At 35.0% G+C, this 17,177-nt stretch overlaps 1 protein-coding gene across 11 annotated transcripts in view; it reads left to right on the top strand.

Moving 5' to 3' along the window:
• Positions 1 to 1,070: 1,070 nt before the first annotated feature.
• SCaMC (Short Calcium-binding Mitochondrial Carrier) overlaps positions 1,071 to 17,177 on the top strand; it is a 59,349-nt gene continuing 43,242 nt past the window's right edge. Inside the window, exons 1-8 of one of the 11 annotated variants that reach the window (XM_067790670.1) lie at positions 5,701 to 5,767; positions 6,453 to 6,498; positions 6,596 to 6,842; positions 6,915 to 7,160; positions 8,179 to 8,305; positions 8,373 to 8,460; positions 9,089 to 9,118; positions 9,307 to 9,418. In XM_067790670.1, coding sequence (XP_067646771.1) covers positions 5,704 to 5,767; positions 6,453 to 6,498; positions 6,596 to 6,842; positions 6,915 to 7,160; positions 8,179 to 8,305; positions 8,373 to 8,460; positions 9,089 to 9,118; positions 9,307 to 9,418 — 960 coding nt within the window. In that variant the 5' untranslated portion in view covers positions 5,701 to 5,703. The other 10 variants (XM_067790673.1, XM_067790674.1, XM_067790672.1 and 7 more) reach the window with 10 other exon arrangements.

Here is a 17,177-nt window from a genome sequence, read left to right as displayed (position 1 = left end):
CCATGAGTGCTACCAACTCAAAAGTGGTTAGCTGTCAAAAAATCTACTACAGAAAACGAAACGAACAGAACTGCTATACGGATTAGAAATTGAACCAGATAAATATCAGGATCACAACGTTGTTGTTGCATTTGCATGTTAAATTTCTATCCGTATCTCGCTCAAGTCTCAATGGAACGTAACAAGAATTAAGGCTCCATTACTGATACTTATCATAGACTTGACTTGGCTTGCGAACTGTCACTTACAGTTCTGTTAAATGAACATTGCATGTTACTGATTACTCAAAACTTAACTTGACTTAGAAGTCTGTGAATTTTGATTTTCTATGTAAGTTCTAAGTGACGTTTACATTTTGAGATGCCATTTGTTTGTTTCCATTTCATTTTGACATTTTTTCATACAAATTGACATTTATTTAAAAATAAATTTCAACGCTGATTATGATGCCAGATTTTATGCGCCAAGTGGAGTATAATCGTGGCTAAGTTGCCAAGTTTACGCCAAGTCAAGTCAAGTCTATGCTAAGTATCAGTAATGGGGGCTTTAGTGTAGAGGTGAAACATAGACACATATTTCAGTTACATCTGAATATAATGCGTCTTGAAATTTAGAGGTTCTAATTTTATGCGCAGCAATTTCAGAAGAGTAGATAAAGTTTGACGTTTAGCAGTCCATATAAAGTTTAAGTGTAAACGTCTATAGGTGATCTATAGGTGTAAAAAAACGCAGCTATTGTCAATAATGGACCAGCTGACAAAACGTGGTTAGAAAAGACCATTTTGGCTACCGTGCTTTTACGACATCCATCTCACCTCAATTATGTTCGAGAAGTATGGCAGCCCTCGTAGTGATTTTAATTTGTGGCCATGGCGGAACGATACAAGGTGGCAGTATGGGACAGCTGATTATGAAATTTTTTTATTTCATTTAATACATCAACTTCCGGCGCAAGACGATTTTGACATTTGTCCATCAAATTTACAAAAACAAAGTACATGGAATTTTTATTTATGTTTGTAGGTATGTCACCATGCTGCCACCTTGCATCGTTCCGCCATGGTTGTGACGGAGGAAAAAATAGCGAAACGCCAGAGAAGATTTGTGAATGAATTAAGAACAATAAAAATGTAAAAATTAATTCACATGAAGTTTAATACGAATAGTTAAAACAAAATTTAGCACAAAAGTTCCAAAGGAGGCTCAAGTGCAATGGGAACTTCATAAAAGAGTGAAAATAGAACTACCAGAAATACAATTGACGAAATCTGGCTGGTGAAGAGAGAATTTGTATATTTAAGTTTTATGCGTATGATGATCAACTAATGAAAGTTTCTCTATCTCTTTGTCATTACGTACATTTAATGCAGTAATGAATTAAAACTAGTTGGGATCGTGTCAATTGCATTTTTCTATATGAAAAAGTTCACATGTTTGCATCAACGTGCCCTGGATTCGCGATAATCGATTTTACTGTCCTATTTTCAGCTAGCATACGTAATAAATTAATTTACCTAGTTTCGAAATAATTGGTGCAACGTTAAATATCTTACAGCATTGACTGAGACAATTTTAATTAAAATTGTCTGGCATTGAGTTAAATAGTGAAAGTTGAAAATTTTAATTAAAGCGTGGCTGAAATTTGCGTTCCACAATATAACCGGGAAAGTAGGTCTAGTGGAACGTATTTGGAACAGTGTTCGAACTTCAAACAATTTATTTTGGTAGAACTTGCATAAAAAAGGTTGATATTAAGGAGTTTTTGAAAACAAGAAACTTTAGTAACGTTTTACAAGGCGGTGCATCATCTAATTTTTAAATTATCGGGTAGACTATACATTATGAGACCAGGGGGAGGGGGTTGGGGTGGTGGGAGGGGCTGGGGCGACTCCCCTTTCTAAAAACACCACCCCAGCCGCCGGAGGCTTATAGTTTGATCACAATTTAATATAAAAGTTACCAAAAAAATGCAAGAAAAGGCAGTGAATTGAGCAAAAATGGTGCTACCAGACTTCAAAATATGTATAAATAAAAAACTACTCAATCTATTTTAATCGCGCCTTTTTTTATTCCAGATTTTCTATTATTTTTTTTTTTATGAAGTAAACGTAGTTTATTTTAAAAAATCGCATTTTTTAATTAAAAATTTTATATTTTTTTATGAAATAAATATAATTTATTAAAAAAAAAAATAAATAGCGCCGCTGGCCAAAATTTGGAATAAAAATGTTGCGATTTTTTATTCCAAATTTTGAATTTTTTTTATAAACTATACGTAAAAAAAATTTAAAAAATAAAAAGCACCGCAGGCGAAAATTTGGATTAAAATAATAACCCTCGATTTAAAATAATAACCCTGGGACAACAACCACACGAAAATTTGAACCGATTTTTGCTTATATCTTTTCACCAAAAAAATTTTAATTTTCGATTTCGGATTCTAAAAACGGAGATCGAAACGCGTATTTTCAGTAACAATTTACAACAGGGGTCGACTGCTAATCCACTGGCAAGAGTGTGATGGTCCTAAAAGATTCGTTTCTCTGAACCCGGATTGGGTTCAATACCTTCCCGGAGCAGAAGACTATTGAGCAATTCCGCTGCAAGGATCTGCTGGGACTATGACAACTTGTGGGAGGGACGCAGCAACTGAATATGGTTACACTGAAATGTTGGACCTGAGAACTCAGCCATATGTAAAAAACACAAAAGGTTTCTCAGTGACATCCCTAAAAAGGTGTCGGACATCTGGCCAGGAATCTCTCGGCGAACCCCGTTCTTAAAGTTAAATACCATAAACTCACAGAAGAGGAAATCAATCTCCACTTCGGTCTGGATACTGAAACTCTTACCTATTCAGAATCAACCCCGACATATGTATGTCCTGCTTGCAACGTGTCCCCACATGACACCAACCATCTTTTCAATTTCAATGTGGAACTAAAGCATCTAAAACCCCTCTCTCTGGTCGACCACTGTTGAATTTGCACGTTTCCTGGGACTCCCGTTACAGGATATTGGCGGCAAAACGGTATGACGATATCTGACCCTTTCGAAGCCGGTGGTGGGATCCATAGTATTTTCGTACAGAATACCTTTCGGCATAGGCGGCCTTCGTCTGTGCTTTGTACGATTTTTCCTTTTTGAAAACAAATTTTTTTATTTCCTTTCTAGCTACAAATAATTTACAAAAAAATCGATAAATGTAAATGCATCATGCAACTTTTGTAATTCCCGGAATCCGTGATTTTAAAATGGCGATTCCGAGGTACCGGGATTTTTCGGGAATATCCAGAGACTTATGTCTGAATTAAATTTTTTTTTTTCGTTTTAAACAAATAAATAAATTGTTTATATTAAATATTTGGGAAAAGATTTGCACACCTCGACATCCGGACGCACAAGTTAGTTGTTGCTCCTAGTCAACGTAATAAACAAAAAACCTGTTTCAAACACACCGCCGCTATTTATGTTTTCATATCAGCAAACCTAGAAAAATGGTCTAGATATATAAAGCAGAAGACAGTTTGGAAAAGCTTGTATAACGAAAGACGTGGTGATAGGCGAATGCGTTTGTTAAGAGTCCGATCATCGCAGGAGTACGGGTTCAAATACCACCCCCTGGAGAAAACGCTTTGAGGAGATTTATGTACAAGTAAAATGTGGCATTGTCCGTCCTGAAGTCGAGTTGCAATTTGTTTCCCAAACATTTAATATGGTAAAATTCAAGAAACTGCTTGCAAAAAATGCGTGAATGCATTTAAAAGCAAGTGCACTTTGCAATAACAACCAACTATCGTAGTTAGTTGTTGTTGCTCCTATTCATCTAAAAAATTTGTGTCTTAAGCTGGAGACATTGGTGCTTTATCGGTAACCGTATCGGTAACCTTATAACAGCTGATTCGATCAACTTTATGAGAATCAATGCAATCGATTATTGGTGCCGCTAAGGTCGTAACCGTATCGTAGCCAACCAATTGGGTTTTGGTTTACCGTCGTAACGATAAACAGCTGATCACGTTAGGGATACGGATACAGCGATACGACATACGGCACCAATGACTCCGGCTTTACACTTTATCACATGTGTTACATATGAAAGTTCAGACAATTCAAAGTACTTCTTTATTCCAGCTATTAGCTGTGTTTTTTATATATATATACATATGCACTTAAACTTTGTATGGACTGCTTAGTGCATAACTTTATCTACACTTATGAAATTGTTGCGCAAAAAATTAGTACTAAAAAATGGTTGTCTACTATTTTCCACTTTCAATTTTGGTATGTGTTATACACTATGACCTAAAAGGATTGTGTCTCCACTATCTCTCCATACCATTCGACTATATCGTCGCCCGCTAGCTAGAAGCATGAATGTGCAATTTTTCCGATTTTTTGTTAGAGGCCTCTTTGGATTACCCATTAGATTCTCTAGGTTCTACTTAAATATAGAGCTTCCTACGTACATGGAAACCCCAATAATTTGCAATGCCATTTTCACGAATGTACAATTCAATCACACAAAGTTGTGCCAGAAAAATGAATGTGGCATATTGTATGACACACTCGTTGATATGGCTAAACAATTTTTACAGTTTTTGAAAAAAAAATAATAACAGCACATATTCGTATGTTCCTTCGTTTGGGTATACGTGCCTGGTATTCTTCAAAAAAAATTACACCGATGAAGAATTTTTAATAGCTTAATATCCTAAAAACAATACTTGTTTAAATGAAGGCAAAACGGTTTATTCGAAGCCGTTGCCTCTTCCCGAATCAAAACTAGAATACTTGGAAAAATTGTGTGAAAAACTGGTTATACTAAAATAATATCATTTTTTATAAAAATCTTAAGGGCAACGCTTTTCCCGAACCCAACATTTCAGAAGATTCTGATTCTAACGAGAATAAGAACTAGTACTATGTTTGCAATAATATCTTATATAAAAACACATTAGTGTATATGAAATTGAATTGAATGTGTAACTTTTTTATTTACATACATACTTTCGATAAGTCAAAGACGCGGATGTTGTCCCAAGTACCTACTGTGATGCTCCGAATCCCAATCCGCCAACGGATTTGGGCTAGCAGGTCTTGGCTTGGCCCTAACGGTATTTAAAAATCAATCTACAGTGATTTTTTACATATTTTGAGGTTAAGGCCGTACCATTGGGCCAATTCTTATAGCTTTTCGGTTTCAGCGCATCAAAATACATAGAAAGAATGAGCAGATTAACCTGATCCGACTACTTTTAATTTTTTGTATAGGTGTGTTAACAAAAAATATATCAGCATTTTAAATGTTTGTTGTGCCAGAAAAATGAATATGCTAAATCTCGGAGAATAGAAGGGATGCGAGTAGAACAATTATCTCAGTTAAAAGAGCATAGTGTGAGTATAATATATAAGGACATTTTTACCCTAGAAACTAATTCCTCTAATATTTAGAGAGCAATAACTTTGAAACTCGATTTCCCAACATTTTCATTTTGGCATATTCATGCTTCTGGCAGGCGGGCGACGATATGGAATTCTGATTGAGCCATTTTTTAGCTGCAAATTTAGATCTATATACATGTATAATAAAACTCAATTTAATTTTCGTTTGGCAAGGCCGTTAAAATGCAACGCGTATTTCTACAACAACAATTTCGAAGAACGTATAAACAGCTGTTCGCGTCTCTCCCTTTCAAATGTATGTGGATACATATGTTCGCTGTCATTTTCTGTGCAAATTTATCGTGTGTAAAATTGTGGTTGGGTGGGTTTGATATTCATGACTTTATAGAAAGTCTGAATATAATCAATTTTATTTTGTTGAGTGAAACATTATGATAAGGGATAAATTGCAAATTCAGCTAATAGAAGAAAATATGCATTCTAAAGATATATAAACGCTTCGTTTGTGGCACTTTCACATACACGCATGCAAAATTATCCAATTATCCGGCATTGCTACAGCTTTAATAATAATTTTCTCTTGAGCTCATTTTCAATACGTGCAAAAAAATTTTAATTAAATAAAATTGAGACAAATTACCAAGAAATAGGGTTTGAGAATGAAAACATAATTTCTTGTGTCGTCTGCTTATCATTTACCACGCTCAGTCGTGCAAATGAATTGATTTTTTGAGGTGTCACTGCAAAACGATTACAGCAAATGCAAATGTTCACGCATCGTCGTTAATTAGGGGGGAGGGCAGCATTGGAAAAAAAATAAAAGAAAGAAATCCGATCGCCTTGAAAGTTCTTTGGGCAGATGGAATGTTAATGCAAGAGTATGCAAAAAGTACCTATTATTCAATTCAATTGTGTGTTTATAATTTTTTTAAGTAGAATCCTAACACGTGTTTGTGAATTTTGAAGTTTTACCCCCGCGAGCTCGAACATATACAAAATGTGCGTATAACATTATAGATTGATATAATCATTTGTTGTATATTTAGAGCCGACCGTCTGGAGCCGTGGGTATAAAGGAAACTGCCAAAGAAGGTTTGTACTATCATTGGAATCGTGTTCTAAAAAAAATTTAATGGTTAGCCTTTTTGTGAGTTGTTTAAAATAAATTTAACTATACGTTCACTTTCAGAATACTATCGGAGACCAAAACCATTGTAATATACACATCGAAACATAGCATTATCATTAACAGACCTGTAACTATAATGGTGGATAAAGACGAAGGCACGAGTATTGTGAAAAACAACCCAGCAGAACAACAGAATAAGATATTTCAACAATCGCATACTTCACCAACTTCATACCAACCTGCGACCAATGCGACAACAAATACTGGAACAAGCGGCAATCAATATGCAGCTAACACATCACATCTGGTAGGCAGTCATAACCATCCAAAATTGATACCCATACAGAGTGTATTAAACACCACCGACTCACACCATCAGAATCTTACTGCATCAACTCATCAAACCAAAGGCCATGAAAATACGACAGCAGCTGCATCATTTCCCCAATTTATTGCCAGTAGCGGTATTTCCAATGCCCAGGTAGCCACTGAACTGCCACAAGAGGATGAGGAGAGGTTGGAAAAATTATTTAAACGTCTTGATCGCGATGGAAACGGGCGTATAGATATTCATGATCTCTCTGAAGCATTACGGGAGTTTGGTTTATCAAGTGTATATGCCGAGGTACGTTTCAAAATTTGGTATGATTTGTCTGCCCAAGTCGCATGCATTCAAAATAATGTTAAACAAACAAGTTATTACCACCACCGCTTTCCAAAAGTCGTACAAAAAAGAGCAAACACATTTTGGTAATCCTGTTGGTAATTTCTTTGTTATGTATAGATAATAAAAAACGTACTAAGATATTCGGCATTGTTACGGAATTCGTTGGATTTAGGAAATCATGTTGAAATCAATTACTGAAGTGTAAAGCATATCACTTTAAGAACTCGGCATATTCATATTCAAAACCGTTTTTGGTTCTGAATTCAATTGGTTTATGTTGGCATCCAACGACTTGATATTGTCAGATGAAATATAACAAGTGCTCTAATGCCGTTCATAACAAAAATGCAGTAAAGTGTAGAAAGTGAAATCAGAGAAATATGAAGTGCGAGTTTTACGTTTATTACTTTATTTGGTACAAATCAAAAATTTATAAATATGGCGTATTAAATGGCTTTATGTAATTCTTATTTTATACTGCTTTCTTGCCTTGCAAAATTGATTTACATTTCTAAATTTTTTAAACATTGCTTTGTCAGCCATTCTTTCAATCACATGTTTAAGCTTTATGGATTTTTTGCATATGAATTACGATTCAACATGCCTCTGAAAAGCTGGCTGAAAAGAAAATCGTCCTTGAACGTGTTAAGCCCCCTATCAATCAATTGCAATAACATGTGATATTTTTGAAAAAAAAAAAAAATAAATAAAAAGATATGAAAGCAGCAAACTCTTCAAACCTTTGACGTCAATTTCTGTTATTGCAAAAGTTTGATATACGGTTTTGCACGTTTACCAATGAGTGATGTTGGTTCATGAAATTATTTATTTTTAATTTTTTTAATGTTCATTCATTATCTTCCTTTGTGTGACTCTTCTTATAGCATTTAACGGCCTACATCTAGTCCATCCCTGCTATATTTGTTTATATATGCCTACACGCGTTTTGTTTATTAAACCCTTTGGTTATTTTAAGAAATTTCTCGAACAATCGGATATAAATCAAACGGGAGATGTTGGACTTGCCGAATTTGTGTTTTACGTACGCGAACATGAAAAAAATTTGCGACTGCAATTTTCACATTTGGATAAAAATAAAGATGGTAATGATTTAAAATTGCTAAAACTTGAAAGAATTTTTTAACTGTTTTAATGAAATTATCTTCTTAGGTAAAGTGGATTTGGAAGAACTAATAGACGCCTTCAAAGATTTGGGTATAGAAGTTGATCCGGAGGAGGCTACAAATTTACTGTCGCGGTAAGTTTTACTTATATTTTTTTAGACGAACTCATTTATTTTTAATTTTTTGTAGCAATTTTATAACTGTAGATTCACTTTTTATAATATTATTTAGGACATTCTGATATAATTGGCATGTAAAAACCAATTCCTTAAAACAATTTTTAATTTATTGTAGCTATGCTACTACTACAGTTTAGTTCAATGTAACAGTAAACGTTTTACAAAGTATAAAACTTGTTTGATTGTTATACTATCTAATTTTTTCCATACATGTTTTGTGATTAGAAATACATATGTAATTTAAGCACTAACATTTGACAAATATTACCGAAGTATAATATTAGCAATACATAATACTTACTAGCAATTTTTAGTTGACCCCAAAAACTTAGGGTAAGTCCAAACACTTATGAAGTTTTTAAAATATTATATTTTTCACTTTTCAAAATAATTAGCTTTCGTTAGCTAGTTTCAGACATCTTGTACATATGCTCATGCTTTTATGGTACTTAATATGGCAAGAAATTATTACCAGAACTTTTTTGTATGTATTTAATTAGATGCATACAAATATGTTATAATTCTAATACATATTCCTAAGTTTGGCTACATTTGATGTTTGCATTTTTTTGTTTTCTATTAGGATAAAATATGACAATAACTCAGTTTTAAGGTGAGATCGTGTATAGATTTAGTGCAATGTGTGTGACGTGCCTTTGTTATTGTCTGAATGTTAATATGTGTAATGGTAAAGAATTTGTTGCATGCTCTTAACTGATTTATTTTTTTTAATGGCGTCATTGACGTATGTTCAAAATCTATTAATACTATTTTTTTGTTGTTTTGCTAACGCTCATACAGTATGGATCAAGATGGCAGTTTAAATATTAGCTTTAATGAATGGCGCGATTTCCTTTTGCTGGCACCATCCACTGATATTCACGATTTGATAAAATTTTGGCGGCATTCAACTGTAAGTTTACCTGAACATATACTTTGATTCATTTTTCCTTATGTTCATATCTTGTATAAATGTATTAAGATCTAATTTGTTTTAAATTTATTGTAGGGCAATTTATAAAGGCAAAACAAGTATAGTAAAGCTTATACACATTATAAGGCTAATCAAATTGTTAGACAAAGTGCTAACGATGTTTATACAGTTATGGGACGTTGTTGAGTTAATATGTTTATCCTGATCATATATGTTTAAGGGTATGCATATTATAGTCTAAGAGCTGGTAAGCATTTTTGAGCAGGTATTTGAGGCACAATGAAAATTATGTACAATCCTGGCTAAGGGATGGCGGCGCTGAAACAACCCTTGAATTTAACAAAAAAAAATAAATTTTTGTATGCTAAAAATGTCTTTGAGGCACTTTGAATATTAAATGTGTTAAAATTTAATATTTGAAAAATATAAAAAGAAATAGGCCAGATTATTTGGTTGGGTTTAAAACTTTGCCAGGTGATTGCAAAACAAATTTTTTTTAATTGAAAAAATGTTTTTGAGGCACGTTGATATTTTAACCACATACATATTATTTATAATTTTCAAAAAATATTGTCGGAAAGATAGAGTGTTTAGATGGGACTTTCTACCTGTCAGGTGTTCGACAATATTTTCATGAGTGCAAGTGAACAGCGTTATGCAGCCCCCAGCGGGTTAGAGGATCAGAATATACCCGCGGTAGGTATGCCTGTCGTAAGAGGCGACTAAAATACCAGATTTAAGGGGCTGTGTAGCGCAACCCTTCAGGTTGCCAGCGCAATATATAGCTTCTCCAAACCCAATTGTCAACCTCACCTATCCGCGGCGAATCCTGTTTCACTAACAGACGAGGCTCTGGCGACCCCAAGCTCCTCATGGAATTTGGGGGTAGGGAGGGAGGGAATGGCCTGAAGGTTTAATGTGGCCACATAAATCGTTCCCGAGATGGTCGGGCTAGCACTTTAATGGTGCTATGGTACCGGAGCGTACCGGATTTGTATCCGGCAAAGGACCATCACATCGATGACACTCCCCAAAACCTTCGGGGAGCAACCTTATCCCTACAACAACAACAACAACAACAGCGTTATGCCTGCATGTAAGTATTGTGACGGATTTTTCCTTTTGTTTCCCGGGGTTAGGCCTCAGTCCGTCTAGGGTTCCTGAAAATATATATAAAATTCCTATCGGTTGTTCAAAATGAGCAACGCTGTTAATTTCGTAAATAAAAACGTTATAAATGTTTATTAGATCAAATTCTACTTCTACTCCTAGCTTATCCCTTGCTTTGTAAGAGGTGACTGAGTTAATAAAACCCTCGAGCAACCTCTGCAGCCGAATGGAGTAAAAATCCTCCAGACGAATATACTCTAAGCACACATGAAGTCAAAACCTTCAGGTGTGCTCTTGGTCCGTAGTCACAAAATCTACCGACTCGTATGCCTGTCTCCAAATCTCTCAATTTCAATGCAAATTCGTCGCCCTTGTATACTAATTTTGCACGCAGGCAAACGGTTATTTTATAATAACAATTTCCATTTAATAATATTGCAATATATTGCGACCGTTTTTCCAGTGAATATTTTTATTCCATAAATTTCCATGCACCATAATACTCCTCGTTGAATACAATGTATTTGCATTTGCCCGCATGCCGTGTTTTCCAGCCATCGCTTTACCTATTGCATTTGACTATTGTGTGTTTGTACGTATGTTCGCTGTCACTTGATTCTAGTGCTGCGTTGGCCTTGCTCGATGCTTTCGACTTCTGCCAAAAATTGATTGAAGAATAAAGATGTTGCATGCGCGAACTTCAGTGTAAAGCAGCGGAGCTTCACAAAATTCTAGTAGGTCACTTCCACCACACCAAAAACTTCAACACAATTTTTAACATAATTTAAGCACACAAAATAAACTTATTGGAGTTTTAGAGAGTAAAAATTAAAATTCTGAACAGATTATTGTTAAATAATAATTACAGACAAAGGTAGTTTAAAAAATTTTGCTGTGGTAAGTCGTAAATGTGACCTACTAGAATTTTGTGAAGCTTGTTTGACACTATTTTTCGTCCCTGCAACATCTCTATCTTAAAATTGTCTCTGATGCTAGTGCGTAAATATGTATGCCAAGTTTCCAATCAGTAGCGGCGGTATATTTTAGCCAAAATTTTTGAATATAAAGATATTGCATGCGCGAACTTCGGTGGAAAGCAGTGGAGCGTAACAAAATTCTAGTAGGTCACTTTCACCACACCAAAAACTTTAACACAATTTTTAACATAATTTAAGCACAGAAATACACTGATTGGAATTTTAGTGAGTAAAAGTTAAAATTCTGAACACATTAGCTGAATAAAAAGTGTACAAATAATTATTAAATAACAAATACAGACAGTGGTAGTTTTACGCGCACATACTTGTAGTCATCGGCTGAAGAGTTGCTGCACATACACACGCATATGATTAAGAGAAAAGGGCCCATTACTGATACTTAGCATAGACTTGACTTGGCTTGAGAACTGTCACTTACAGTTCTGTTAAATGAACATTCCATGTTACTGATTACTCAAAACTTAGCAACACTTAACTTGACTGTTGAATTTTGATTTTGTTGTTGTTGTTGTTGTAGCGATAAGGTTGCTCCCCGAAGGCTTTGGGGAGTGTTATCGATGTGATGGTCCTTTGCCGGATACAAATCCGGTACGCTCCGGTACCATAGCACCATTAAGGTGCTAGCCCGACCATCTCGGGAACGATTTATGTGGCCACATTAAACCTTCAGGCCATTCCCTCCCTCCCTACCTCCAAGTTCCATGAGGAGCTTGGGGTCGCCAGAGCCTCGTCTGTTAGTGAAACAGGATTCGCCGCGGATAGGTGAGGTTGACAATTGGGTTTGGAGAAGCTATATATTGCGCTGGCAACCTGAAAGGTTGCGCTACACAGCCCCTTGAATCTGGTATTTTAGTCGCCTCTTACGACAGGCATACCTACCGCGGGTATATTCTGATCCCCTAACCCGCTGGGGTAAAATTTTTGATTTTCTACGTAAGTTCTAAGTGACGTTTACATTTTGAGATGCCATTTGTTTGTTTCCATTTCATGTTGACATTTTGTCATACAAATTGACATTTATTTAAAAATTATGATTATGATGCCAGGTTGTATGCACAAAGTGGAGTATAATCGTGGCTAAGTTGCCAAGTTTACGCCAAGTCAAGTCAAGTCTATGCTAAGTATCAGTAATGGGAGCTAAACGCATAAACTACAAATATACATGTATATAACTAAGTACGAGATATGTACAGCAGTTCTAGCAGGCGAAATGTCTAGACCAGAGCCGGCCACACAAATGCTAAAACAATTGCATAAGGGTGTGTAAAAATTGAGTGACAACTCCCCTACAGTGTGCCAAAAGAAAATGTGGACTGTGAAGTTCGAAATTAAAAACGACTCTGATTATTTGATTTCAAGCTAATCCTAACAATATTTACTTATATTCATATAACTAAGAACGTGGAGGTCGAGCTAGCCAGATAAAAATTTTTATAAAAGAAGGTATGGTGTTTCTTCAATGCAAAATTTACTTAAAAAAATCACTTTTTCATTAAGAAAGAACTACAAAACAAAGTAAATGTAAAGATAGAAATATATATTTTCAAAACATAAAGTTATTCAATAAAAAAATATGTATAAAAATTAATAAAACTAAGTAGAACGTATAAAAAGTTACTTATATTAAATTGTCAATATTTATTAATAATTAATTAATTATTAATATTTAAATTGTCAATATTAATATGTATGTTCAAAGGAACTTAATATTACTAACCAAAACGTATTAAAAGTCACTTTAACTTTGCAGCATATTGTTTTTATTATGTGCCCAAAAAGTACCATGGACTTTTCCTTTTGCATTCACTGTTGATTTTAGTGAGTGACAAGCGAAAGCAAACGATCGTGATCGCACATCGTTAGTGCCTGTGTGAAAATACGAACTCAAATTGCACAATGTGCAACTTTTGGCCGGCTATGGTCTAGACTGTAGTAGAAATATGCGAATGAAGCAGCAGGAGTTTAAAAGAGCGCAAGCTGAGGCACGACCAATCAGTTTGATTTAAGCACGCTATCTGTCGAGCAATAGAAGTGTTATTTTGAAAGTAGTCTAATAAAGACCATTTTGCATTATCGAATATTGGAGTTATTTATTCAACAGTTTAGTGATTCGAACGTTAGCAGAAGGTTGCAAATAAGCGGAATTGCACTAAATTCGTTACAATATTTTAGCGTATCTATATATATAAAAAGAAGTGTACATTTTGATTGTCACTCCATAACTCGAGAACGGATAGAAAGATTGCCATGAACTTTTTAGGAAAGATATAGGAAGGAGAGATGATGGTTAGTTGATTTTGAAATCCCAAATCGGTTTAGCCATTCTTGAGTTATGATTTTTTTTTAGAAAAATATTATATAAAAGAAAGTCGTGTTAGTTACACTACGCATAACTCAAGAAGGGATAAACCAATTTGGTTGAAAATTGGTGGAGAGGTAGCTTATAACCAGGGAACGGACATACGATACTTTTTATCCCGTTCTGGCTAGGGTCTTGAGATCAAAACGTGGACCTGGGTAGTCCTGGGATGTGTGTGTACAATATGGGTATCAAATGCAATCTGTTTATGAGTACTTTGATACTGAGTACACCTCCTGGGTGACTCGGGTCGCGAGATATAGGCCCAAACGTGGACCCGGGCACCTCTAGAATGTGTTTATATAATATGGATATCAAATGAAAGCTGTTAATGAGTGCTTTAGTACAGTGTAGTTTTCATACCCATTGGTGACTAGGGTCTCGAGATATAGGCCAAAACGTGGAACCGGGCACCCCTAAAATGTGTTTATACAAAATGGATATCAAATGAAAGCTGTTGATGATGCTTTAGTACAGGGTAATTTTCATATCCCTGGGTGATTAGGGTCTCGAAATAAAGGCCAAATGTGGATCAGGGTAATACTAGGATGTGTTTTTACATTATGGGTATCAAATTGAAGCTGTTGATGTGTGCTTTAGTGCAGAGTAATTTTTATATCGCTGTGTGACTAGGGTCTCAAGATATAGGCTAAAACGTGGACCCGGATACTCCTAGAAGGTGTGTGTAATATGGATATCAAATGAAAGCTGTTGATGTGTGCTTTAGTACAGAGTAATTTTTATATCGCTGAGTGACAAGGGTCTTGAGATATAGGCTAAAACGTCGACCCGGATACCTGTACAATGTGTGTGTATTATGGATATCAAATGAAAGCTATTTCTGAGAGCTTTAAAGTAATTTCAATTGTAATATTCGATTTAGTAGCATCAACCTAGCAAAACTGATAAATAAGCATGCGAAGCCGAAATAAAGACATGAATTAATAATACCCACATACCTATATATGTACCTATGTACGTCCTATTCGATTTGCCTGAAATTTGGTGTATTAATTTGCCTGTATTAGTATTTACGATCCTTTTTTCCGGGAACTAGACCAGAGACGGACTGGGACTGGGATTAGGACCACCCTCTGGGACTGGCAATAAGAGATGAAGGAGAATGAGAAGAACTTGAGAGAGGAGAAAAGAGGGTAGGAGAAGGAGACTGAGAGAGAGATAGACGAAATAGAGATAGATGAATCGAAAAAGACGGAGGGAGGAGTGAATAAAAGATTAAGAAAAATATAAGAGGGGGGAGGCAGAGTTAGACGGAAAGAGCTTATTAAGATGTATGCAGATAGACCAAATTTAGGGCAGAACAACGTCTGCCTGGTCTGCTAGTAATTCATAAAGATATATACATTTCGGGTACTTCATAGAAATGTATAAATAATAAATTCAAATATTGTATTACAAAATGTATGTATGTTAAAAAATGTATATGTCTGTATATGTTGTGAGGGTACAAAACCCTCGGTTTTGGGGTCCTCACAGTGTGAGTGAGATCGTATATCGGCAGCTCTCTGCTTCGAATTTTTTTCTTTATTAATTATAGACAAAAAATTAGTATGCATACATTTGTAATTAATCCTGAATATTAATTTGATAAATTATTTTACTATTGTCCCTCTGATCACTTAAATAAAATTTAATTTTTATTAATTTTCACACAATATACTTAAATAAAATTTTTTTAATTTTCACACACCGTATCTGATTACAAGAGTGAATGAACTAAGTAAAATTAATTTTTTTTATAATTATTTTTAGTATATACGAAACGTAGTGGATGGTTCACAAATCAAGGATTACGACAATAAAAAAATATTAATTATTAAATCACGTGCTCTCGCCAGAGCCAATCACATTGCACTATTATTCGAGAGCTGCCGATATACGATCTGACTCACACTTACATGCAGGCATAACGCTGTTCACTCGACCTCATGAAAATATTGTCGAACACCTGACAGGCAGAAAGTCCCATCTAAACAAACTGTCTTTCTGACAACATTTTTTTGCAAATTATAAATAATATGTGGTTAAAATTGCAACGTGCCTCGAAAACATTTTTCCAATTAAAAAAATTATTTTGCAATCACCTGGCAAAGTTTTAGACCCAACCAAATAATCTGACTTATTTCTATTTATATTTTTCAAATATTACATTTTAACATATTTAATTTTCAAAGTGCGTCAAAAACATTCTTAGCATACAAAAAATATTTTTTTTTGTTAAATTCAAGGTTTGTTTCAACCCCTTAGCCAGTTCTGCGTTTCTATATTTAAATACCATTAAAAAAGCATTGTACATAATTTTCATTGTGCCTCAAATACCTGCTCAAAAATGCTTACCAGCTCTCTTACTATTAGTGGGTCGATTCTCAGAGCATCGATACAGACCATTCTGAACAACTTTGTTTAACTCAGATATATTTAGGGGAAAATTTATTTGGCGGGTTTTGTAATTTTTTCACAGCCAAATTTTTAAAAATTTATTGACGGGTTACAATAATTATATTTGTTATTACTAAAAATCTGTGAGGCATTAAGCACATAAAAAAAGTGTAATACGCGACATACCTCCGAAAAGAATTTAGGCCGGGCTTTCCTCCCAATTTGCATGGTGCTCCTTTTTTAATTTTTTCTACAAATTAGCGGGATGGGACCTACATGTTTTACGCCGACTCCGAACGGCATCTGCAAAGATGATGAGTTTTCACTGAGAAGCTTTTCATGGCAGAAATGCGCTCGGAGTGTTTGCCAAATCACTGCTGAACGGCGACCCCAATTAGAAAAACTTTTTTCCAATTTTTTGATGTTTCTTTGTCCAGGATTTGAACCCACGATCTTCGGTGTTGAAGCGGGAGCCCCACACCACGGCGCACAGCATCTGATTTTATAGCTATTTCGGTCCTGCTAAAGGAACTCGTCACACATCGTTGTATTTCCGCTACAGTGGAAGTTTGTGCTCCTTACTGGCCTTGTTGCTCTTCACTTTATAAATCTTAATATATAAAAAACACGTGTCACAACATTTTCGGCCGCGTTGTACTCCTAAACTACTGAACCGATTTTGAATTTGTTTTGCACCCCGTGTGTAGTTTGATCTAACTTGAGACATAGTATAGGTTATATCTCAGTTTATAGTCGCAATATTATGTTATTGAACATTTTTTTATTTGTTTATACGTAATAATAAAATGTTACGTATACGAAGTGGCACTCATATTTTCAGGTGGTGCGGATATACTTCCGTGTAATTGCT

The sequence above is a fragment of the Eurosta solidaginis genome, chromosome 5, assembly GCF_040869045.1.
Source record: "Eurosta solidaginis isolate ZX-2024a chromosome 5, ASM4086904v1, whole genome shotgun sequence".
Classification (NCBI taxonomy): domain Eukaryota; kingdom Metazoa; phylum Arthropoda; class Insecta; order Diptera; family Tephritidae; genus Eurosta; species Eurosta solidaginis.
This window is presented reverse-complemented; position numbering and strand designations above follow the sequence as displayed.